Source organism: Erpetoichthys calabaricus, chromosome 7 (genome assembly GCF_900747795.2).
Source record: "Erpetoichthys calabaricus chromosome 7, fErpCal1.3, whole genome shotgun sequence".
Lineage (NCBI taxonomy): Eukaryota > Metazoa > Chordata > Cladistia > Polypteriformes > Polypteridae > Erpetoichthys > Erpetoichthys calabaricus.
In genome coordinates this window covers 109,143,301-109,169,943 of record NC_041400.2, presented here as the reverse complement: position 1 = coordinate 109,169,943, position 26,643 = coordinate 109,143,301, and the positions used below count along the sequence as shown (strand labels likewise).

The window sequence follows — 26,643 nt, the reverse complement described above, 5'->3', positions numbered from 1 at the left end:
AGAAATTGTACAGTTGAAAATAAAAATATATTTTAAATTTAGTAGCCATGTGTGTTTAAACTTACTATGCAGTATACTGCGTTACCTGGCTTTGCTCCAGAAAAACAATATGACAATGTGTATCAGTCATAGTGCCATCAGTTAATTGGAATGTAACAAGTTGTATCTCAAATGTTACAAGTCGCCTTGGATAGAAGTGTCAGCCAAACAAGACATAATATTATTAAGTCACTGGAGCAGCTTACTCATGAACATGTTATATACAACTCCACATAAGTAAAGCATTTCTGCACTAGATCATTTCCTGCTTTTCCTAGTTACGTTTCTTTTACTGATGGTTATTGGAAAACACATTTAACAGGAAAAGTGTATTCTTTTGAATTGACATGTGTTATGAGTAAAAATAATGTGAAATTTTTGTATATATTATTATAATTATGAGATGTTTATGGTTTTCATGTTTACATTGTTCACTCAAGTATTTCATTCATGTTTTTTATTGTATATTCAAGCTTTTTTTTTTTTTTTTTAAATAAAGTGCCAACACTGAATTGTGTTTTACTTTAATGCATTTCAAGCAGCAATGACGTTTACAAGCTGCACATTTAGGTGACCCATGCAGTGAATTGAATGGTTTTATTATTGGGGTTGTTTTCTTTAGTGCTTTGGAAGAATTGAAAGAAAATAGCTGCCAGTATTATATTTGAAGGGCTTGTTAAATGATCAAGGGTCTCTCTTTAAAGTCTGCAGATGCAAATGTATATGTAAAGAATTTTGGGGAGAGGAATAGGGATGGGGCATTTCCATTCAAAGAAAGCAGATGTACACATTAATGACTTATAAGGGTGGGGTAGGGGTATCCTTTCAAAGTCCACAAATGACAAAGCATATTATAATGGAGTAGTTTGTGGGGGACCCATTAAGTTTAAACTGATGCTGTTGGTCTTGGGATTTAACTAGGATATGTAAGTATTAGGGTCTTAGCTCCCTCTGTTGTTGATGTGCACAGTCTTTTATGTATAAATTATGTATAAAACTGAAGAACAGGGTGGAGTGCGAATCCTCTGGGTTTTTGCATGCGTTCGTATAGTGGTTTAATATTGATGAGGGGCTATATTGAATGGATAACAAAAATCAGAGGCTTACTGCTCTTGGTCATGTATAAAATTGAGAGAAAGATAAGGGGCTGGGCAAAAAAATCAGGAGCTTAAGCCTCTGAAGTCCCCATCCCCCTTCCCAATGCTACTATGTTGCTCCTGAATGGTATTGGATCAGAGGACACCACTTCCGCCTCTGCTTCTCTCTCCCTCCCTTTTTGTTTCTAGTGAAGCAGCACCTACTATAATTAACTACCAGTGATAAGGAGCACTGGAATCATCGGGTAGAAGGATCTTTTCATCAGATTGTCCAGCCCAGCACAGACTCGGCCAGTAGCTTGTTGGCCAAGGTCTCCAAGACTCTGATTAAATCTGAAACGTAAACACAAAATAAATTGTTGTTGTTGTCGTCACAGCTGGGGCACCTGGCATTGTCATTGAGCTTCACATCTTCCTTGAGCTTCTCTGAACTTTCTCCTTTCCTCATCTGTCCACCCTGGTTAGTGGTGCTGTTTAGCCTGTCAGTTGGTTCTGCTCAATCCTTTCATTACATAAATTGTGCTCTAGGTACAGCACAAGAACATGTGCATTAGCATAATATTAATAAATACTGACAAATAAAAAAGATGGATTGAATATATTTTTTTTCTTTAACATCACCAAATTTAAATCAAATCCTTCAATGGATTTTTTTAGATTTTGGGGTATTTAGTTTTTCTATTGTAGAGTACATCTTATCGCTAAATATTGATGTATCTAAATGCCCTTTCTTAGTGGATACCTACTGCCCTCGATGTACCATCCTGTTAAAAATGTCAACTTTTTAACTAAATGTGAAATAGTATTTTTGCTGATGAGAGAGTGAGTGGGTCAACTTTGCATTTTTTATACAGATATTATTAAAGCAACTAGTGCCCGCAGAACATACTAGTTATCTGATTCCTACATTTTTGAAAACCCTGGAAGCCTTGAACTGACACATTATCATTAGAAAACTGCTCTACACATCTATCACAGACCATAAAATTGTCTGTATCATGTATTCCTTTATTAAGTTGACCCACATGCAAGATGTATGGTATAAAAATTGTTAACTATAAAGAAAACGGTTTTAAGACTTGCAGAATAGTTTCTGTTTGGAATCTGTCGGTTAGGCCAACAACATTTTCTTAGTGCGTAAAAAAAAAAAAACTATTAAAATGTGACGGTAAAAAATAAATGCATAATAAAAAATAAAGAAATACCAAACAATTTAATGAAAAACCTAGAAAAAACAAAGACAGAAAATAATCTTAAAATTAGAAAACACAATGAACACAATTAACAACTCCAAATCAGCAGGAGCCTATTGTATATTGAATATTCTCCTACAACTGAGGAAGCAAAGACTACTTTTAATTTTACAGCTATCTTAAATTCCACAGACTCCTTTTCCAGTTCTAACAGGTTGGAATGGAATTGATTTAGACTGGAAAGTACCTTGTTTTCTCTGAAATTCAGTCAGTGAAGAATTCGTGGAATACAAGTGCCAATTCAGGTTACTGCATGTGCCTTTTGAATAGAGTTTCAGTTTTCTTACTGATCTCCCTAACATACTTGTTTGAGTCCTTATGCTATAGTTGCATCTCCCATGTTGAATTCTAGTTTTACCTTACACTAAAGCTCAGGGGAAAATGTGATTGTATTAGAATTTAACAGATCGTTTTAAACAAATGTTAATTACTCAAAAATAACAATTCCAGAACAAGCGAGTTTTCACTGAGAGAATTTTCTGGTTTATCCTTGCTCAACAAACATGATTTAGTTCAGTTTAAAAGACAAAAACACCAGTTTAAGCATAGGATTAACTGATTGTGGTCTTTTCATCAATTAATATTACCTAGATAAACATAATAGCACGATCAATTAATGTTTGATTTTATTTTTAAAATTTGGTTAACTATTTAATCACATTATTTATTGTGCATAACACCAGTCCTATCCTTATTTTTGTCACTGACCTATCATCTGATTTCAGGGTTTTCCAGAGGCACAATTGTGTAGCAGAGCTGTACTTATGTGCCCGTGTGCTCACTTAAAAAAAAAAAAAAGTACTGGTAGAGTCTTAATTCCTCTGCTTATCAGTATTTTCCAAATTTTGATACTGTTTTCAGGCTTCCAAGTTACTTGACACTGTTGGTTATTTCATTCTTATCAACCTGCCAGATATATAAAACTCTTTGATGTCTAATCTCCCACCTTTCCAAAGAGTTGTTACACAGTTTGAATGTGGTTTTAGCTTCTGGCTTCAGTTCACATCCTTTATATGTCTATGAAGGTATGTGACAATTTTCATATTTAAATAAAATTTCAGATCCAATTTTTCTCAGTTTCTTTTTTATCCATTTCTTCAACTGGCATATATCAATTTATGGTTCCTGGGAATTGAAGAATTGTACACTTGTTTTCTTTTAAAGCTCTCTATTAAGGTGTATTTTGTGAACAAATGATTGATTCACTGAAGGCAATTCACATTTTAGTAGTCATGAGCTGGTAACAATCTTCTATGTATCTTTTAGAGTGTAGGATTTGAGAGTAATTACAGTTTATTAGGAAGAAAAGAAAATTATCCTAATACATTATAGAGAAGTTTATTTGACATAAAGAGAAATACAGAGTGTGCTGAATAAATACAGTGATATATTTAGTCAAACAGAAATAGGAAAACAGTTTTTTGTAGTCAGTGCAAAATACAAACTAAAACACCCTTTATGCAGAATTTAGTGACCTTGTATGACAAAAACAGCAGCCTTTTATTATATGCTTTCCTACCAAGAAACCACAGATGTTTTATTTTATAACATTGCACTGGCCTACGTGGCTGAGTGCACATGATCACTGAAAGCTGTTGCATTCTTTGGGAAGCAGACTTTAAGCATTTGGCAGGAAAGATTTTTAGTTTTCTTAACACACACACAGCTTAAATAACAAGGAATTGCTTTTTTGAATTAACATATTTTATACTTGCATTCAAAACTGGGTTAGACTACAGTTTCTTTGAAAGCTTGCTGCAGCTGATGTGGCAACTCATATTTTATAGGTGCCCCAATTTGGATGAAGTCCAAATATAGCTAGCAATTCTACATTAAAGCAGATGACAAGAAAGGAAAACAAGTGTTTTACATTATTTTCGGAAAACGTGAAAAGTAAACCAGCTTAATTAGCATGAGGTCTGTAAATAAGTTTCTCAATGTTCACTTTCAATGGATTTTATTGATATTTACAGTTCCATTAATACATCTTGGACAGTAAATGTCTTATTTAAAAATAGAAGAGAGAATCTGCAGTAAAACATCACAAAAATGAAAGGGCAGGTATATCGGAAGAACAACATACAGATAGTATACTGTAAGAAGATGTATATTTAGTAACAGGAAATAAAGTGGCAGATTTTCAAGACATATACTGTGTGTGTGTGTGTATGTGTGTATATATATATATATATATATATATATATATATATATATATATATATATATATATATATATATATATATATATATATATTCACTGCATTCGTAGTCTGTGTCACAATCTGATTGTATGGGTGGTTACCTACCAGGTAACGCTTTGTGGTTGGTCAGCAATCTGCTAACATCCGCCACGGTGCCCTCAGTTTGTGAGGAGCAGATCATAGAATGGTTGAAATAGTTTACTGTCAAATAAATGCAAAGAGTACACGACACGTGTTTCGCCCTCATTCTGGGCTCATCAGGTGTCAAATAAACGAGACACGTGTCGTGTACTCTTTGCATTTATTTGACAGTAAACTATTTCAACCATCCATATATATATATATATATATATATATATATATATATATATATATATATATATATATATATATGTGTGTGTGTGTGTGTGCAAAATATAGTTTTTTTAATTATAATTCAGAAAAATCACAATAGCAATGACAATCAAATAAAAAAAATCAGCCACATACGTAGATATAGTGTGTATATTCATTATATAAAGTATAAAATGAAATTAGCATTTAAAGATATATTAAAATGCATTTTACATTATTTTAAAGTCATTAAACATTTATTTCAAAATATCTTAAAAGCATTTTCAGATATCCCAAGTGCATTTTAAAGGAATAATTCACCCAAAAATAATTTGAAAAACATCCATGGAAAGAAAAAAAATGTTACTTTACTCGTCTCGCATAATTCATGTCAGTTATTTAGTTGATTGCTCACAACATGCAAAACACATACATTTTTACTAGAATATTATTAAATTAGTACTTCTGGAAAAATCAACACACATCATAAACAGGAAACATGCACATAATAATAATAATTCTTCATATAGTGCTTTTCTCACTATTCAAAGCTCTTATAATACTAAGCTTTTGAATTAAAGACCCCCCCCCCACCACACACACACTTCATTGACGCTAACACTGACCAACCCCTTCATTGGTCAAGAGTCTTGTCTGATTAATCCTAAAATGTAGAATAAAAATCTTAATACTAATTTCATGTGGGCCTGCTGAGCTCCATTTGCTAATGGAGCCTAAGGTTACCTTTAGCTCTGAACTTGAAAAGTCCTTTTAAAAAGGGTGCCTCATTTTCAGTTTGTTTAGGAAGAGAGATCTTTTAAAAAGGCATTAATGTTACAAAATGAAGAATTAAAAAGTTCTGCAAATAACTCAGAATAAAATAAAAAATGCAGTTATTAATGTAATTATGTTTATTAGTATAAAATCATGATTTTGTTTTTAATGAAGGAACAGTCAGACTTCCACAGCCTGAATGCTAATAATTTACTGAGCTTAGCCCCCATGTGTTGGATATTTAATTCATCCTTTTGTAACAGTAGGAAATTTAGTTTTGCCTGGTTTTGATATATTAGTAATTGATGTTGAGAATTCATAGCCAAACTATCCATAGTACCAACATTTAGAAATATGAATTCTCTCAAGTGAGCAGTGAGTCACTCTGGTAGATATCAACATTTTGGAATAAAAAAGAATTAAAGTGCCAATGACAGACCTGGTGATGAAGCTGAAGAAGAACCACAGTACAGAGAATACATTTATGGTCATAAAACAGTAGAGGCAATACTGGCATTATTGACAGAAAGTGAGTAAGATTGCTAAATAAAAATGTAATTGAGTCCAGATTGAGAGTAATGCAAAGAGGAGTAAAAGGACTTTTTTGGCAGAGGTTTGGTTTTTGTTTTTACCATTTAAATTAAAAAATATATGTCAAATATTTTAAAAGTATTACTTTCCCAATGTACAGTAATCCCTCCTCCATCGCGGGGGTTGCGTTCCAGACCCCCCCCCGCGAAAGGTGAAAATCCGCGAAGTAGAAACCATATGTTTATATGGTTATTTTTATATTGTCATGCTTGGGTCACAGATTTGCACAGAAACACAGGAGGTTGTAGAGAGACAGGAATGTTATTCAAACACTGCAAACAAACATTTGTCTCTTTTTCAAAAGTTTAAACTGTGCTCCATGACAAGACAGAGATGACAGTTCCGTCTCACAATTAAAAGAATGCAAACATATCTTCCTCTTCAAAGGAGTGCGCGTCAGAGAGAGAGAGAAAAAAGCAAACAGTCAAAAATCAATAGGGCTGTTTGGCTTTTAAGTATGCGAAGCACCAGTGGACAAAGCAGCTGCGAGGAAGGGAGCAAGCATTTTTCAGCATTTTTTAGAGGAGCGTCCATGCCAGTATGAGTACAGCCCCTCTGCTCACACCCCCTCCGTCAGAGAGAGAGAGAGAGAGAAAGCAAACAATCAAAAATCAATACGTGCTGTTTGATCTTTTAAGTATGCGAAGCACCATGCGGGAAGCATATTGCTTGCAAAGCAGCCACATGTAAGCCCAGCAAAGAAGGGAGCACTGTGAAGGTAATCTTTCAGCGTTTTTTGAGGAGTGGCCGTATCCTCTAGGGGTGCGAACAGCCCCGTGCTCACAATATATTTGAGTAGTTTTATTTAATACGTAATACGCGCTGTGGTTGGGTAGCTTCTCAGCCATCTGCCAATAGCGTCCCTTGTATGAAATCAACTGGGCAAACCAATTGAGGAAGCGTGTGCCAGAAATTAAAAGACCCATTGTCCGCAGAAATCCGCGAACCAGCAAAAAATCCGCGATATATATTTAAATATGCTTACATATAAAATCTGCGATAGAGTGAAGCCGCAAAAGTCGAAGCGCGATATAGCGAGGGATTACTGTACTCTCAATTTACCAGTCGATCTATGTTCCTACCCTCACCTATGGTCATAAGCTATGGGTAGTGACCGAAAGAACGAGATCGCGAATACAAGCGGCTGAAATGAGTTTCCTCCGCAGGGTGTCTGGGCTTTCCCTTAAAGATAGGGTGAGAAGCTCAGTCATCCAGGAGGGGCTCAGAGTAGAGCCGCTGCCCCTCCGCATCGAGAGGAGTGAGATGAGGTGGCTTGGGCATCTGATCAAGATGCCTCCTGGACACCTCCCTGGTGAGATGTTCCGGGCACATCTAACCGGGAGGAGGCCCTGGAGAAGACCCAGGACACGCAGGAGGGACTGTGTCTCTCGGCTGGCCTGGGAATGCCTTGGGATTCTCCCAGAAGAGCTAGAAGAAGAGGCCAGGGAGAGGGAAGTCTGGGCATCTCTGCTCAAGCTGCTGCCCCCGCGACCCGATCTCGGATAAGCGGAAGAGGATGGATGGATGGATGGATGGATACTTTCCCAATGTAAGCTAGGCCCAGAGAGGCACAAACATTTTTCTTTGCACTTATAACACAAAAGCTGAACTGCTGTGAGGTAGTATCAACAAGAAACACAAACTGAATAAGAGCAGTCCTCACTAGATATCAAGGTTTATCAACAATAACATTTTTAGGACAAGACTGAAGAAATAACTAGCCCTTTAATTCTATAGCATGAAAATTAGCAGTGGGCTCTGTTGCTTTTTTTTTTTGGTCCTCAAATAATGCATTTTCTGAACCGTATGAAAGCTTTAGTTGAGTCAGTTAGAGAAGAAACATTTACAGACCAACCGCATTGGCCAGTTACATGACTGGTTCGTTATAGAAGGGCTGAAGTCAGGGGTAAAGATGAACTCGCTGACTAGCATAGATTAAATTGGGATGTTTTTGGAATTCACAGAGAGTTGTCATAAAGTCTACTGCACTGGTACAGGCTGAGAAGAATGGCCATTAAGTATATATATTTTATGGAACCATTCAGTTATCCTGGAAAAAAAGTTTTCAATTGGGAAAATAATTGGCTACAGTTTTTTCAAAAACTGAAGTGCATCTCTTTTCATCACATTCTCCTTAATGCCAATGAGAAAGATATTGTTTCTACAGTTTCTGTCCTACAGATGTATTAGTTTAGATGAGATGCTTATGATTTGGCATTCTGGATTTTACTCTCATGGCAGCTTATTGAGTTTAGCAATGTCCCAAGCTCCTTGGTCATCTTTTTTTTTTTTTATTCTAAATTTTGACAGTGTCATGATGGATTGCAACAAGCTCTTTTCAAAAAGATTTTGACTAGGCATTAGGCATTTGTTTGCATAAATTTCTTCACATCTCTACAAAAGGTGGCTATGGATGGATTGCTAGCTTCTGTTCCACAGGAGGCTTCATTGTGGGAAGCTGTCTTTATAGAACTTGAAGTTTTAGCATGAGAGTGTCTGGTTAGGGACATAGCTGATGACCCCAATAAAAGGCATTAAGGTGAGGTGTTTGCTGTAGATTTTAGGTGGGAGCATCCATCTCTCATCTAGGGTCGCTTGCTCCCTGCTTGCTCAAACAAGTAAGAAAAGGCTTACATGAAATATGAGAGAGACTGCAAACATGGCCATTTTTTTTTAAACAAGTACTCAAAGACTTGCACTGCACACAGACTTTGCATTTACTAAAATCCCATAATAATTCTCAGTTTAAGGTACTTTAAGTATAAATGCATATCAGATATCTTTAAGTGTTTGGGGATATTTTGAAGGTGTTAATTTGGCTTGCTATACCATGGGGTGTTAACAGACAACATGCATGCTTTTGGAATACTCTAGGTATGGGAGAAAGTGCCCATATTTGTAGTATTTTGGCAGTTGGAACCACATTAGAAGACATGGAATTAATCATTCAGAAAAAATAAATATAATGGCAGTGGTTAATGAAAAGTACTGTATTAAAAACGTTGAGTTTAAGATAGAAATATAGGTTAGACCGTTTTTTTTTCATATTTAAAGAAGATGAGATAAATTCTTCATGAAGTTTGTATACTTAATTTATTTCATGGTTTAAGTCTACTTCATTATCATGAAAGTGCATCTTAACAAAGGTTTTTATTTGTCATAATTCAAACTGATGACATCACTGGGTCGTGTTACTATTGGATATGGAACAAGTAGCTAGAAGCTTAAAGTAATCATTAAATCTAACCAGTATTGTTTTTGAAAGTACTAAACCCTATTCACCCATGTCTGGATTTAGAGACCTTAAAACTTGGTAAATTCTTGAATGACTAAAAGTTTAGGAGCTGCTCTGCAGAGCCCTATTAAGGTTTAACGTATCTTTTTCTTTCTACTAAAGGGGCCACCAAATACATAGTTGTAAATTCCAAAGTATAGAGTAAGTGCAAATTGAAGCTTTATGAAAAGGTGAACTTTGGTTACTTCAGTTTCACTGAAGTAATCAAAGAGAAAGTGCAAAAGTATGCACTTGGCACCTTTGATGTCTTGCCACTTCTCGAGCACAGTGGGGTCTTCACAGTTGCCCCCAGATGTTTTGTAAAAAAGGTGTGTTTTTAAGAGCCACTAACTGCATGCGTAAAAGCTGCATCGTTCACATTAAATAGTGCATTCACTTTAAGCTTTGCATACAAAGTGTTTGTCTGTCTTATCAAGCCAAAGTTCCTTCCTCTGAGAAATGTAAATCCATACTATTCTGCAGTTCAAAATTGTTTAAGAATGAGAAATGAAATGTAAATGGGAATGTTGCATCAGTTGTAGCAGTGCTTATTTAACTTCAGAGTCTCCCAGGCATCAAAGGAGTATGCAGCATTTTAAAGTGTAGTGGTAGTAATGATAACATCTTTTTTTGTCTGCCATGTCTACAGCAGAGAGTGGAAAAGAACTTCACAAGGTCTGAAAAAGGTTGAACTGGTGGTGAATTTGCTTCCATTGGAAAATCAAAAGCTCTACATAGACTGTTTGGTGTGGTGCACACTAAACATCAGTGGTAATAACTCAATATTTTTCAGTCACCTGTAGAAGTGGTAATGGGATAAATCCTTTCCTTTTTTCACTTGAAGACTATTTTTTTCAGTTGCGCTTATAGTTTATAGTTGCATCAGAAGTTCTGGTTGGAATGTAATTTATTCTTATGAAGCACACGTTAACTTACGAGCAAGTATGCTATATGAAAAGTACCAATATAACGGGAAAAACATGCAACAAACGGAAAATGTTGACAATAAAGAGAAATATCATAATGAAGAAATACTGTATACATGAAGGGCGATAAAAGGTTTTTGACCCTGGCCTATTTGTTATACCACTCAAATAAAACATTTTCATAGCTGACGTTACTGTCTTTAGCATTATGATAGTACATCCCACAGAGGTAGCCATTCAGATTGGGGAACATCTTGTCTGAAGAAGAGTGTAGGAGGGGAATTTCTTTGAATCTATGGTTCTGCAGAAGGTCCATTGCAGTCATGTAAAGTACTAGAGGAGCCCTGCCATGTCACAAAAGTGGGATGATCAGTAGCTTTCCTTGCTGTTCTTCCTGGGCTAACCTCTGTAAATGTGAACAGAAATCAGTGTGTATTGCTGATTTGTCTCATGCATAGTCTCTAACTCTTTCTTTTTATCCAGCATAGGTTTTTTTTTTGTCTGGGTATGACTGATAAAAAAAAAAAAAAAGCTATTTTGTGTCTCTTGCTGGAAAATGTCTCTTTCCTTCTCTCATCTAAACCTTTGGGAAACCTTTTTCTTTTAACTAGTCCTACCTGATCTTTTGGGGATGCTCTTTCTCAAATATAAAGAAGTGAAAAGATGCCGTGGGTTTGGTGGGTTTTGGTTGTTGGTCTGCTTCATGTTCCTAATCTGAATGCCTAGTTCTACACTTTTCTTGTTTCTTCTCTTTATTTTTGGACTAGCTGTGTCTGTGGGGCTACTTTTCTACCTGGGCTACTCCAGGCTCAATAACTTTCAATCCTTAATGGATGCCTTCTGAAGGGTTGTTTTGATAGAGTTGGATGGACACATGGAGGGTTTGTTGTTGCTTATTTTCACTGCTGGTTTTTGTGATTTGTTGTTTTTTTCCTTATTGAAGTCAAATACAAATTTGATTCCAGAATAAGCAAGTCTGTATAATATTGACCATATCTGTGTGTCTTTTGTAATCAATGTAGACCACACCCCCAACATCAGAAACAAATTTAAACATAATCTTGCTGGACAATAATTTTGACTTGGGCCTAGTATTTACTTGGTGTTAGAGAATCACCTTGCTTCCATTGTTTTTGGGGTTTAGGTCAGAATGACATATCTGAGTTAAATCTTTATAGTTTCAAAGTATTATTAAAATTCCTCCCAGTTGAATTCATTAGCTCAAGATTCTTCTTAAAACTATAGTATTTTTCTCCTGAAATGAACAATCAATGCATATAATGTGCACAGACCTTGATCGTGTTTAATTTTTGTAATAGTTAAGAATAAATTGACCTTGATGTGACACTGGTAGCACACTGCACCTTACAGACGTGGTTTAAGATACATTGAATGGAAAGTGAAACAGTCAAGTGCTTGCTTGCTGTAATTAGGTTGGTGTCCCAGCTGTTTCCAGTCTGCAAAGCTTTTCACATGCAGTTGAGGTAGAGCGTCTAAGTTTAAAGACAGTGCTCTGGATGGACGGACCTTTGTTCAGATGGACTCACCTGGATTGGCATTGGGGATGTGACAGTTTGTTGAACTCACAAGCAGAATGTGCATGTATCCTGTGTACTGCATTTGTGAAGAACAACATGTTTATTGAGTTTGGTCAGTTTTTTCCTCAGGAGATGGTTAACTTTGAGTGTCACACTGAGATAGGCATGGGAAGGTTGTATAAACATGGTGATAGTGTTAGTGGTGTTGGATCAATCTAAGAAAGAGAGCTTCTTTGAGCAGAGCCAGCCAGTAAAGCAAAGCAGTATGGTGGCTCTTTAATTGGCTGCAAAATAGGAGCTGTAAGGGAACTAATATGAGCCAGGTTAGGCTACTGATTATTTTGTCTAAAAGCTGTATTAAATGGATGGTGGGCTGACAGAAGACACTTATTTTTTTCCTTCGTAATGGAGGGCTGAACTTTTACTCCAGTACTTTGTGGTTGGCCCTTGTGCAGAGAATTTTTTTATTTCCCTTCAGTGAGTGACACAGTGGGGGTTATTTTTCTGTGGGTTATTGGTTTTATGATACCCACTTGTGTGTATTTGTGAGACTTGAACTATATTTTTGAATGCAAACATTTTTTCACTGTAAACAATCATCACTTCAGGTCTGTCCCTGTGAACAAACATTTTTTTGAATAAAGTAAACCTTTTACATTTTAACTTCAGCTGCCACTACTGTGCCATAGTTTTTCTTTCTGCCTCTCATTTTACCTGTGGTTCTAATTGGTTCCATGCTACCTGCAAGCTGTCTGTTCCACAGCTGGCTTGTGACACTTGACCTTGCTACCTCATGCAAGTTGCCTAGACCTTGGGTCATCCATAAGAGACAGAATTCTGCAGCCCACTTCTTGACTGTGGAATATGAGAGTGACTAGTCCTGAGGTGTGTTGAATAGGCAAGAATGAATCTAAAAAGGACTATTTCTGTGGCATTAGAAATTCAGAAATAGCACTTTTCTAGAACATTCCCTCGTATATGAAAGCACATCCACTCTTAAGTCAGGCTAAATTGCATGACAGACATCAAATAGACAAACATGATGGAAAAGACCTAGTAATTTCTAACAAAAAAAATTAACTGGGAATATGTTAATTTAAAATAAGTCTTCAGCCTTGATTTAGTTGCTGAGAAAGACGGTGTGTTTCTATTGGTATTGGTACGTAAATCACTGCAGTGATTGGGTGCCCCGTAGCTGAAGGCTTTGCATGCTACACTGGTTTTATTTGTCCTTGGCGTTTTATAGAAGCCTGCAGATTTGACAACTCAGTGCACACACTGCAATCTAAGTATTAATATGTTTTGTAACATGAGGGAGATCCTCAGCTACGAGTATTTACAGCTTTACATGTGGGAAGGAGAAATTTAAAATAGACTACAAATTCTCAAAGTCACTGAAGTGATTTAAGAGCTTATGCAATATATGTAATACTTTTTGTTTCTGCTTTTGCTCGTCCCAGTTGCACTTTGCTGTTGAACATGTAAGTGATCAGTTTGAACAATCTAACTATAAAGTATTATAGTAGTTAGTTCTGTGTGAAAAAAATGAGTGTGCAGACTTTATAAGGTAGTGCTAAAGAAACCTTCATTTCTGTGTTTAGAAGTCATTGTTGAAAGTGTGGAAATGAGATGACCAAAGTTTGAAAAATCAGTGTTAAAGGTAACCCTCAAATTTTAGGTGGATTTAGTTCAACTAAAATTCAAACATTTGATTTAAGAGTATTCAGTACATCTTTATTATTCAGTGTTAACCCCACATATAGAACTTGTTTGTTCTGAATTTAAACACAAGTTATCGTTCTTTTACAGTGCATCCGGAAAGTATTCACAGCGCATCACTTTTTCTGCTTTTTGTTATGTTACAGCCTTATTCCAAAATGGATTAAATTAATTTTTTCCTCAGAATTCTACACACAACACCCCATAATGACAACATGAAAAAAGTTTACTTGAGGTTTTTGCAAATTTATTAAAAATAAAAAAACTGAGAAATCACATGTACATAAGTATTCACAGCCTTTGCTCAATACTTTGTCGATGCACCTTTGGCAGCAATTACAGCCTCAAGTCTTTTTGAATATGATGCCACAAGCTTGGCACACTTATCCTTGGCCAGTTTCGCCCATTCCTCTTTGCAGCACCTCTCAAGCTCCATCAGGTTGGATGGGAAGCATCGGTGCACAGCCATTTTAAGATCTCTCCAGAGATGTTCAATCGGATTCAAGTCTGGGCCCTGGCTGGGCCACTCAAGGACATTCACAGAGTTGTCCTGAAGCCACTCCTTTGATATCTTGGCTGTGTGCTTAGGGTCGTTGTCCTGCTGAAAGATGAGCCGTCGCCCCAGTCTGAGGTCAAGAGCGCTCTGGAGCAGGTTTTCATCCAGGATGTCTCTGTACATTGCTGCAGTCATCTTTCCCTTTATCCTGACTAGTCTCCCAGTCCCTGCCGCTGAAAAACATCCCCACAGCATGATGCTGCCACCACCATGCTTCACTGTAGGGATGGTATTGGCCTGGTGATGAGCGGTGCCTGGTTTCCTCCAAATGTGACGCCTGGCATTCACACCAAAGAGTTCAATCTTTGTCTCATCAGACCAGAGAATTTTCTTCAGGTGCCTTTTGGCAAACTCCAAGCGGGCTGCCATGTGCCTTTTACTAAAGAGTGGCTTCCGTCTGGCCACTCTACCATACAGGCCTGATTGGTGGATTGCTGCAGAGATGGTTGTCCTTCTGAAAGGTTCTCCTCTCTCTACAGAGGACCTCTGGAGCTCTGACAGAGTGACCATTGGGTTCTTGGTCACCTCCCTGACTAAGGCCCTTCTCCCCCGATCGCTCAGTTTAGATGGACGGCCAACTCTAGGAAGAGTCCTGGTGGTTTCGAACTTCTTCCACTTATGGATGATGGAGGCCACTGTGCTCATTGGGACCTTCAAAGCAGCAGAAATTTTTCTGTAACCTTCCCCAGATTTGTGCCTCAAGACAATCCTGTCTCGGAGATCTACAGACAATTTCTTTGACTTCATGCTTGGTTTGTGCGCTGACATGAACTGTCAGCTGTGGGACCTTATATAGACAGGTGTGTGCCTTTCCAAATCATGTCCAGTCAACTGAATTTACCTCAGGTGGACTCCAATTAAGCTGCAGAAACATCTCAAGGATGATCAGGGGAAACAGGATGCACCTGAGCTCAATTTTGAGCTTCATGACAAAGGCTGTGAATACTTATGTACATGTGCTTTCTGAATTTTTTTATTTTTAATAAATTTGCAAAAATCTCAAGTAAACTTTTTTCACGTTGTCATTATGGGGTGTTGTGTGTAGAATTCTGAGAAAAAAAAACTAATTTAATCCATTTTGGAATAAGGCTGTAACATAACAAAATGTGGAAAAAGTGATGCGCTGTGAATACTTTCCGGATGCACTGTATATCTTTAAGTGAGGTAGATTAGTTAGATCTTTGAAGCAGTGTTATTTTCTAAGTGTGTCGAGCGTTAGAATGAAATTTAATATTGTGTTTCTGAATGAAATCTGACTAATGTGTTGATCACTTAATTTTCTCCCCTTAGTTAACTAGTTGTGTTGACTTAAAGTAAACAACCAGCTATTTTTAGCTATATGCTTGATATTTTCACATAAATGTATGGAGAATATTAGTTTATTCCATTAGCTATTCCAAACCAGCAATAAAATAAATTCTTCTAAATTTGAACAGTTTGTTCTGCATCATTATTTGCTAGCAAACATCAAAACACACCTTGTTTATTAAGTTTGTCATTTCACTTTGGTTATGCAGATACATATACTGGTGCGTCAATGTTGTCACCATCATGAATTAACAGATTTTGATTTAGAATTCTGTGTTTGTGATTACAAAATTTCCATATTTTCTTGTAGCCCATTATCCTTCTTCCTGATGTGGATGAATGTTAGTGTAGGTGTATTAATTTCTACACTTATATTTAATTTCTTGCCATCAGACTTAATTAAATATAAATGATCTACTTTTAATGTTGTTGTAGTTTGCATAGTAAAGTATATAAATAATTTGGAATTCTTAATAAATAACACATAACATTTACAAATCTGCTTGTTTATGTATATCTTAAACTGCACAAAATTGCCTACAAATTGTTTGTTATTTTTAAATACTTTCCCATCTGTCACAGTTTTTCTATATATGCATACAATACTTAAGGCAATTTAAAAATGTTTTTTTTTTGGCATCAATTGTTTATTTCTTTATTTTGTGTTTAAACATGCTCATTTCAGACTGTGCACATTATAAAGAGTTCTGTTTTGCCTTATTTGCAGAAAAACCAGGTGGAAATAGCTTAAAGCATGAACCTCATTAAAGCAGTTAACTTGGCAGCAAGCACCTATTAATTTGAATTCTCAAAAATTGTACAATTAAAGTGATTAAAATGTTTTTTAAACTGTCAGTATAATAAAATACAATAAATTCATAAAACATGGTGGAATTTGTTTTTTATTTTTTTTGGTTTCACCAAAAAAAAATAGAAGACATTTCAACCTGCTAATGAGCTCTGTGAAGTACTTTTTAAGGTGCTGTCTCTTTAATGGTGAAAGCTATTAAGACAATCAGGAAGTTAGTTCCTTTGATTTGTACTGTATAACCAGGTGGTAAGACACACTCTTATTTTTCTGTGCCCTTGGTGTTTTGTAATTGGCAAGACTCATTTAATACTCTCAGATTTCTTGTGGAGTACGTGCACAACCCCTTGAATTAAACAGACTAATTTTTAAGAAGACTGACAAGTGATTAAACAACTCCTGCAACATATGTAAACATATGCAAATATAAATATTAAGTGGAAGTTATCAAAGGTAGGTTATCTATAGCAGGGTTTTTGGAAAGTTAGACATCAATCACATTATTCACACCACCAGCAGGCAATAATTAACACTCTCTTTGTATTTTTTGTCCTGCCTCTGTTCTCTTTCTGTTTTGCCTAACTTCATACTTTCTAATGCTTCTGTGTTCTCTTCATTCTTTCTTGTCCTTTCTTTTTGGATTAAATACAAAAGGCAGAATAATAAATGGAAATTTACCGGAATTCTTTCTAATAATTTATTACTGTCCACAAAACCACGTGCTCGGCAACATTCCATGCATTATACTTCCGGATGATCATGCATTGATTGTTGGCTCTAATGCGTATACGGCCCACCCCTTTTATATATTTTAAGCCCTTATAAACTCTCCCACACTATTATAAACATTTCCCGCACAATTATACAGCATAAACCCTTTGTATTCTCTTAGATATTAGGTAAGATTCGTTGAAATTATGTATGTAAACACAGTTTATATACAGTAAAACCTAAATATTATTTTAAAGATATCGAGTGTCTCCGATATCACATATGTTACAGCCATTACAACAGACAGGCCACCAGCAATAAATACGTACAATGCAAGAAAAATTGTATACAGTAAAATGTGTGTACAGTGACACTAAACTATGTACGTGTAATAAGTACTGTACGTAGATAATTAATTATTGTTACTCACCAACAATGACACGACGACTTGTCCGATAACGATGAATTTAATTTTACTGCACAACAAAGGATAGCGTTACAGCTCTTCTAAAGGAGCCTCTTCAGGCGACTGTGTAGCACCGCAGTTGTTCTTCTTCCAGCACTCTTCAATCCAAATCCCTAAAGCAGATTCCATCCAGACTACTGCCTTATCACGTCCACTTGCAACTCGTTTTGCACCCTGGTTAAAGGACACTCAATGATGCCGTAATGGTGTCCTGCAGCGGTGTAGCTGTTCCCTTCCTTCAACATATCCAAAACTTTTACCTTTTTTGCAATCATTTGCATCTTCTGTTGGCGCTTGGACACGGCCCCTGAAGCAGTAGCAGGAGCACGTTAATGCTGAATGAGTGAGATGAGACTTCCTGGTTATTGCAGCACTCCGTCGCTGAGCCAATCAGCAGCACACAGGAACTTAACTGCGTGCTTTGATTGGGTAGCTTCTCAGCCATCCGCCAATAGCTTCTCTTGTATGAAATCAACTGGGCAAACCAACTGAGGAAGCAAGTACCAGAAGTAAAAAGACCCATTGTCCACAGAAACCCGCGAAGCAGCGAAAAATCTGCGTTTTATATTTAGATATGCTTACATGTAAAATCCGCGATAGAGTGAAGCCGCGAAAGTCGAAGTGCAATATAGCGAGGGATTACTGTACAAATGTTTCTGCCAAATTTTGGACATAAACAATATTCCACCTTGAGTAAGTTATGATTTAAAGACGACAGAAGAATGAAACAATAGCAATATGAAAACACCTGGGACTAGCAGTTTCTCAAGATTGATCCCTAATTTTTTGCCATTGTTAAATGTAATTACAGTGGATTCTTAAGGAACTCATCAAAATTATTCATTTAAATTATCTATGAAAATAACATATTAACACCCTATGATAATATAAAAAATGAATTAGTCAGAATTAAAGCTAGAGATAAATAGTTCCTTGCACCAAAGTGGAAGACAGAATGCAATGCTTAGTTCCTTGCATTGCTTCAGTTATTTAACCCCTTAACCGCCCTCTGCCGGATATATCCGGCACCGTTGTTTTATTGCTAACGCCATACTGCCGGAATTATCCGGCACATTTGCCTGTGGTTATATGAATGCCTGGCAAGTAGTATAACTGACGGTTTGGCGTGGGTATTATTACTACGTTGTATTTCGACAAGTCTGTGGTTGTTTTGGCCGGTCATGTGACATGATTCGCATGTAACAGCTGTGACTTCAAGTGAGGCTTTGCAGGCGATTTTGGACAGTTCTGATCATGATTGTAGCAGTTCTGAAGAAGATTTTAGTGACAGTGATGAGCAGCAACGTGCGCTGCATGATACTGTGAATGAAGACGCATCGGATGACGGCGCTGAGTGGGTGTATCCCCAGCATCTCAGCTGGGCTGCTGCCCGTGGTGAACTACCTTTTCTGCATTCGTTTGAGGGAACGTGTGGCTTTATTGTTGATGTAAACAATTACACTGCTGAGCAGTTTTATGAGCTGTTTGTGTCACCTGATTTGATCAGACATTTTGTTCATCAGACAAATCTGTATGCAGCACAGTTTATTGAGAAAAATCCCAATTTACCTCCACATTCCCGTGTTCGTGCTTGGTTTGACACTGATGAAAACGAAATGAAAAAATTCATTGGGATTTTGATGTTGATGGGAATAATCAGAAAACCAGATATTGAGATGTACTGGTCTACAGATCCTATGTATGCAACACCTATTTTTGCAGCTGTCATGACACGTAACCGATTCTCTTTGCTGCTGAAATTCTTTCATTTGAATGACAACAGAAACGAGCCAGATAAGAAAGATCCAAACCGCGACCACTTGTTCAAGCTACGTCCTTTGATTGATCATTTATTTGAAGCATTTCAGTTGCCCTACATGCCAGGACCGTCAGTTGCAGTTGATGAAAGTTTATTGTCGTGGAAGGGCCGCTTACAGTTTCGACAGTTTACCATTGAAAAGGGCACGGTTTGGTATCAAGATGTTTTGCTTAGCTGAGAATTCAGGTTACATTTATAGATTTCGTGTATACACTGGCAACTTGCACAACATTTAGTGGTCAATACTGCTTGAATAAATGTAAAAAATTTTAAAAAAATGTAAAAAAGTAAAAAAACGAAAATTGTTCAGATTTCGCCTGGCGTGGGGAATATTTAGGGAGTTGGCGGTTAAAGGGTTAAATAAAAAAAAGTGTTGTTTTTTTTTTTTTTTTTTTATAACTGTCCACATTGTGGTAATGTTAAACTTTTAGGGTGGTGTTCTAACTTACTTTTGACATTTCATTACTGTTTTTATCTAATAAGTTAATATGTGTACATGTCCACTTTGACACTAAATATGTAGATACATGTTTTAATGGTTTGCCATTAACTTATTATATTATGGGTTCTTCTTTTGTACAGGTTGTGAAAATGCGAAAGGATGTGAAGACAGCAAGAGCACTGATAATTCGAAAATTAACAAGACACATTGCTAAGTTAAAGAAGAAAAAGTATGTCAATTTATTTCTTAAACTGAAACAACCTAGTAGCTCTTGCATAGTTGTATACATTAATTATGCTTGTTACATTAGAGCAAAAAGTGGATAACCCAGTAAGTAGTTGTCTAATTACATAAAGGCTAGCCTGGAAGATAATTATGGTCAAGTAAACCCACAGTTTAATTTAGACTTGCATATTTTTAATGCTCACTGTCAAGAGAAGGCCATACATTTGGCTCATAATAAAAGGTGCATATCCCTTGACATTGTTGGAATCAGTTTAACTTGTGGTGTATTTTCCTGCAATATAAATATGAGAATGCTTTGATGCATTTGACAGTCATACAGGGAAATGAGTAAGTTTTATTAGGGTAACTGTATCCTGTCAAGGCAGGGTGTCAGAACAGTGTGTCACACGCACAGCGTGGCCATATGTGATAAAACAGCATTAATGACAAGGACTGCAGAAAGCTGTCTTGCCCTTCAGGAAAGATGTTAGAGACCTAGGTCCCCATTATTGATGACATTAACATGCATTTTATTTCTGGATAAATACAATTTAGTTGGATTACATTTACACATGACATTAAATTGTGCATCCATTGTCCACACTGTGGTTAAGGATATAGATTGAATATCATATTCTTTTTGAAAAATTCAGATCTGCTTCCACTTGTATGAGGATGAAAAATGTGTTTGTTTTACACTTTTGTTAAATATAATTACTGTCTTGTTTTTGTCCACCTCTGAACCTGTAATTAGTGATTCGATCACATATTCACCTAGTCTTTAATGTGGTCGGTTGTTGCCTTATACTTTTTTGGATCAACATAAAATGCATGTAACACTGTCTAAATTTTAGCATTACTACCAACTGGACACTACTTTGTAATACTTCACTCATCACTCTTGTTCCATATATCAAAATAAAGGGCAGACATTGTCTTTCAGAATTGTCATAAATGTTGGAATAGGGTTCCAAACACAGTAAAAGTAGCACAGAATGTACCAGGAAACACTAAAAAATGGTTATCAGATGTGCATATATAATATGTATAGGTTGACTGTTTTGAAATAGAAAAAATGATTCTTATTTCTGCAGCTTCATGGTTTTAATAAGTAACCATAGACTTATCATTATTTATCCAACAGTTGTTCAGCATGTCGAAATGAAGGTCAGGTATTATTATTTCAAAATGTATACAACTGTTTAGTGAATTGCACATTTTAGATTATTGTGTTATAAAGAAAAAGCATTGTCTATACCAACGAAATACAGTTTGTAAAATAATATTATGCAATTGGAATGATTTAAAATTGCCCTCATTGTAGAATAACAGTAGAAATAAAAATGTGTGAGAAAATGACTACAAGAAGAAAAAAAGAATATTCTATGTATACATATATGTCAAACCTGCATTGTGGAAAGTATAAAAGCAATTTTGGACAACAATATTATTTGCTAAGTTTCCTGCCTAAAAGTAAGCCTGAATAAAACAATCCATCATTTTAGCAACCTCAGCAAACAGATAACCAGACTGATGCTTGCTGACAGACTCTGGGAAACACAGGGGGTTGCCTCTCTCTATATGCTTATAAGAAAAGCAAACAAAAAAAATACAATAAAATAGATTTTTTTTTCATTACAACTGTATGTAAAAGTAAAGTGCGTCGTCTTTGTAATAATGTTTAATATGTGAAACTCCCCCTTCTTTTGACGAGAAGGGCTACAGTTCAACGCAGCCAGATCCCTTGTGAGACTTTTCATTTGAGTTGCTTGTGAAAGCTCTTTTGAAAGCTGACAGGCTGAGGATTTCAGTTATCTTATTGGAGAAAGACCTGTCTCTCACTTTGTTATGAAAATACATTGTTGAGTTGATGACGAGTACAGGCTGACATGCATTTTTTGACAGTGAACCTAACCTGTCAAGCTGTTGCCTTGACTGAAGGAAGCAAGTTTATAGGTGTTGGAAAGTCAAATTTATTTGGTAAAATCCTATTCCTCTGAAAGAAGGGCAATCACATTTACAAAGAGCAAAACTGTCCGACCTTGCACTTATTCAAGCCTTTCATACTGTCAGTGTAATGAGTGTGTGACTTATAATGAGCAATTGGCTTATGCTAGAATAACATGTCAGGGTTCTTTTGAAAGCTTATAGGCTGGGAATTTCAGAAAGGTGACTGGTTTATGGCCTGCTCAAACAGGGGACAAAAGAATGCTCATATGCAAATGCAGGTGCTATATCTAGCAGTTGCTGTGCATATAACTCTATATTTATTTGAAAGATAAATTTCTGCACTTTTTTACTGGATAAGCATGGGACATGTCAAACACATGCAATCTAAATTATCAAGCAACAACCTAGTCCACTAAAGGCTTGCTCAAAGTCAACTGTGTTGCAACCATTGTGGCAGACTTTGAAGATAATGGGGAGTTGTAGAAAGGCATGTATAAAAGTAAGTAAATGATTTTAAGTATTTTTTAAAAATTATTTTTGCTGTCACTCTGCATCCATATTTCAGAAATAGTGGAGAAATGTGGTTTATCAGGTGTAAAGGGGTCCTTCGAGGAGCATTTTAACAATGAAATAGCCACAGCCAATGCCAACTGCCTTTGTGTTTTTAAATCTATAAATATTTCATCAGTTTGAATGTCATGTAGCTGTCCTTTCCCAACTTTTCCAAAATTGCTACACTGCAAATGAGAATGTTGTAATGCTGAAATCTATTCATAAAAAGTGATTTATTTATTTAACACAAAAGGCCTCCTATTACTGCAGCAAGCAATGCAACTGAATGTTGGTTCCCATGAGTGAATTGCAGTCTTCCTTCTCTGCCACACACTTTTGTACATTTTTTTCACATTGAAATATCCAATCTAGTTGCCATTAACAAGGTTTTTATTTGTTGATAATCAAATATGAATTGCTATCTCCCTTGCCTCCAGGTGACTGAAAGAAAATCACAGTAAAAGTATTGCTTATAGTCACTTGCATTGTTTCAGTAAATATAATAATAATAATAAAAAAAAGTCATAGACTAAATTTGAAAACTGTCAGCAGTTATTTCGACTTCCTAAAAAAAAGTGTATAAACTCACCTGAAGTTTCACTGGAGTGTTTTCCCACAATTTGGAATAGAAAGTACACTGAGAGCATCAATTTGATGTGGGAAAAGGAGAATACAGGACACTGCACATTTTGAACAGAGAAAGTCGTGAGTTAAGAGCACAGCGCTATAAGGCAGCTCACTCACAATGTTTTCACAGGCTTGGAAAACCCAACAATTTATGCAAAGCGAGTATAAACAGTGGTGTTTCTTGTGAAAATGTAAGGGCCGATGAAACCTGATTGCATTTAATAAGTAAAAAAAAAAATTGGTATGAGTACAACTTAATTGAAATGCTGCCGTATATATATTGAATCACATACTTGGATAATGTTTTGATGGAAGATCACAAGAAAAGAAAACCAACTTTACATTCTTCCATGTATGAAGCGTCTGTGGAAATGTGAATGAGTTGCCTTTAAGCCCTGTGCTCTTCACTTATGGTTTTCTCTCTCTACATTGTGCCATTTTGCGTATTCTCCTTTCCCCACATCAGATTAGTGCTTGCTGCATACTTTGTTTACTGACAGCTTTCCAGCCTTCTCCGATACTCCGTACAGTTTATAGTTTATACAGAACTGCACAGTGCATTATATGTATGGGCAGAACATAACCACAGTGTTTAGTCAAGCAGACCCGACAAGTCTGGCATCAAATTTTAGATAGCTGATGATGTAAGTAACAGATATATATTCTAAATAGGGCTGTGCGATATAGCTCAAAATTCAAATTGCGATATTTTTGGACCAAAAGTCAATATACAATATGCAACGATATTTTTTTCCTATCTATTATTACTTAAAAAAGAAGCCACACATTTATATTGCTCTTTAGTTATTTACATGTAATTGCAAACTTACAACTTTACATCATAGGCTTAAACCAAAATATACTCATTAATGCAAGAAACACATCTAAACATTTACGCAAGAAAGCCAGTTGTCTGAATATTAGGTGACGTAGGAGTAGATGCTTTATCTACTTTACTAGGTTTGCCTAAAAAAAAACTTAAAATAATAATGTTTCAATATGCTATTTTTAAGCTGTGTTTGTTTACAAATAAAGCGTGGCAAGAACATGCATTCAGGTAACACAATTTCACAAATTTTGTGCAAGAAAGACAAGTCTGTCAACTGCCTCTGGCTTTAAAGATGCCTTGTGGCAGTTCACTATGTTGCCACCTGTTCTAAATGCCCTTTCTGAGGGCGAACTGGTGGCCTGTATGCAGAGATATTTTTTTGCAAGGCGAATGAGAGTTGGAAAGATTCGTTCATGCTCTTTCCATCATGCAAGTGGGTTTGTCTCAGTGTCAATTTCAGCTGCTTGTAGGTAGGTTGAAAGTTCAGCTTCAATTTTATCTCTGTCAGACAATGTCGATAAAGACGTTGGCCTCTTAAAGAAGCTACCAAGGCTTCGCTTCTCCTTTTTGGCTGGTGGTGGTGATGCTTCAGCTTCTTCTGAAAGTTCCCCAGCTAAGTCAGGCTGGGCACTGGTCTCATCATGTTGAAGGGTCTCCACTTCAGACACAACTCTGTGTTTGACCTCTTCATACTGTTTCCTCAGGAATGTATGATCTTTTGAAACGTGGATCCAAAAAAGAAGCAATGTCTAGTAGTTGCTGGGTGACAGGGTCATCAAATTTCTCTCTCAGATAATCAAGAATTTTGGCCTTAACAGACATAGTGAGCTCTGTGTCTTCTGGCTGGTGAGCCAAGATGCTGGTTTGAAAAAGGTGTAGCACTGGCTTAACATAGGAGACTGTAACATAGGACTGAGCTGAGAGTGCATCTGTAAATTCCAGGAGGGTCGAATAGCTTTATCAGTTGGCTCTAGTACATCTATGTCCTGCCATGTAAGTGCCAGATGTCTGGTTTTCTTGTCAGATGAGAGAACTTGGGTGATGGCCCTCTCTTGTTCCAACACTCTCTGTATCATTGCTGCCCTTGACCCCCATCTTGTAGGGGATTCTGTTATGAGCTGATGGGAAGGCAGATTGAGTTCTTTCTGTGTTGCGGTCAAATCCCTTCTTTTTTTCCAGCTGAAGGAAAAACATGCAACAATTCTTTTGCATACACCAATTGCCCGTTCAATGCGGGGATCTCTCATGCTTCTCTCTAAAACCAAACACAAATTACAGTCTTATTAATTATTTACGTTATTATTAATTAATAATATTTCTCATACACACTATTATTTACATTTATTTACTATTTCTTAGCATATTTATTATTTAACATATTTCTCATACGTGCACACACACACTTTACATTTATTATTACAAATTTCTTATATTTATTACGTGTTATTATTTATTTTCAAACATTTCTCATACACGCACGCACTAGTGATGGGCATTTCGGCTCTTTTTATTGAGCCGGATCATTTTGCCCAGCTCACTAAGAATCGGCTCTTTCGGCTGCCAAACGCCTCTTCATTTTCCCACTCCAGCCTTTTATAATTCAGCCAAATTTAGCAGTGTTCTGACCCATGATTAGATGTTTGCACTTAGTGTTTCGCTACAAACACTACACAGACATCAGTTCCAAAAAACGGGAATCCGCTCCCACCGTTCACTAAAAAGAGCCGTCTCAAAGAACCGTTTCGTTTGTGATCGACACATTACTAGCACGCAAACACATGCCATACCAATTGCCAGATTCAGCCGGTGACCAAAGCACCGCAGTCTCTTCCATTTGTTCAGATCAACGGCTTTAATCACATTTACAGCGTTATTCGTGGTAATGCACACTTGTCGTGCGTCGTCTAATTTCCACGATTTAAGTGCATCTTTGAGCCCCAGCGCAATCATTTCTCCAGTATGGTCATCTGGTGCAAATCCTGTCTGAAGACAAATGCTTCTTATCTCCCGGTTTTCAATAAAATGAACCATTAGGCTCATGTATGGTTGCATGGTACGATTAGTCCACAGATCAGATGTGGTGGAGAAGTGGCGAACGTTCTGAAGCTGATTCAGAATTTTCTCCTTTACCTCGTTGTATAATTTGGGCAGCGCTTCTTCGGCAAAGTATTTCCGACTGGGAATTACATATTTGGGATCAATCGTTCTCAGTAGTTTCTGAAATCCGTGTTTTTCGACAGTGGCAACAGGGACCATATCTTGTGCAATGTGGTATGTTACTGCAGCTGTTATTTCCTTCCATGTGGGGCTTGTTTTTTCATACGGCATGCAACGAGAGAACGTTGCCGCCAGCGTGATTTGTTTTGCGGCAGGGATGTGTTTCTTTGCGTTTTGAGCAGAGTTCTCACGAAGTTTAATACATTCTTCGTACTTCGTAACGTGTTTTGTTTTCAAATGATTGAAGAGGTTCGAGGTGTTGCCGCTCTTCGCTCCTACTTCTGTCTTACAAAGTTTACATATAACAGTCTTTTGTTCTGTATCATTTTGTCTAAAGCCATACCATTTCCAAACAACGGAGGTCACATTTGTACCTTTTTTTAGCACA

The 26,643-nt window shown here is 36.7% G+C and overlaps 1 protein-coding gene across 1 annotated transcript in view; it reads left to right on the top strand.

Annotated features, from left to right (window-relative positions):
* The window catches only part of srfbp1 (serum response factor binding protein 1), a 148,987-nt gene that overhangs the window by 55,209 nt on the left and 67,135 nt on the right, over positions 1 to 26,643 (top strand). Inside the window, exon 2 of the mRNA XM_028805254.2 lies at positions 19,996 to 20,084. Within this exon, the coding sequence (XP_028661087.1) occupies positions 19,996 to 20,084 (89 nt within the window). The remainder of the gene's footprint in view (positions 1 to 19,995; positions 20,085 to 26,643) is intronic.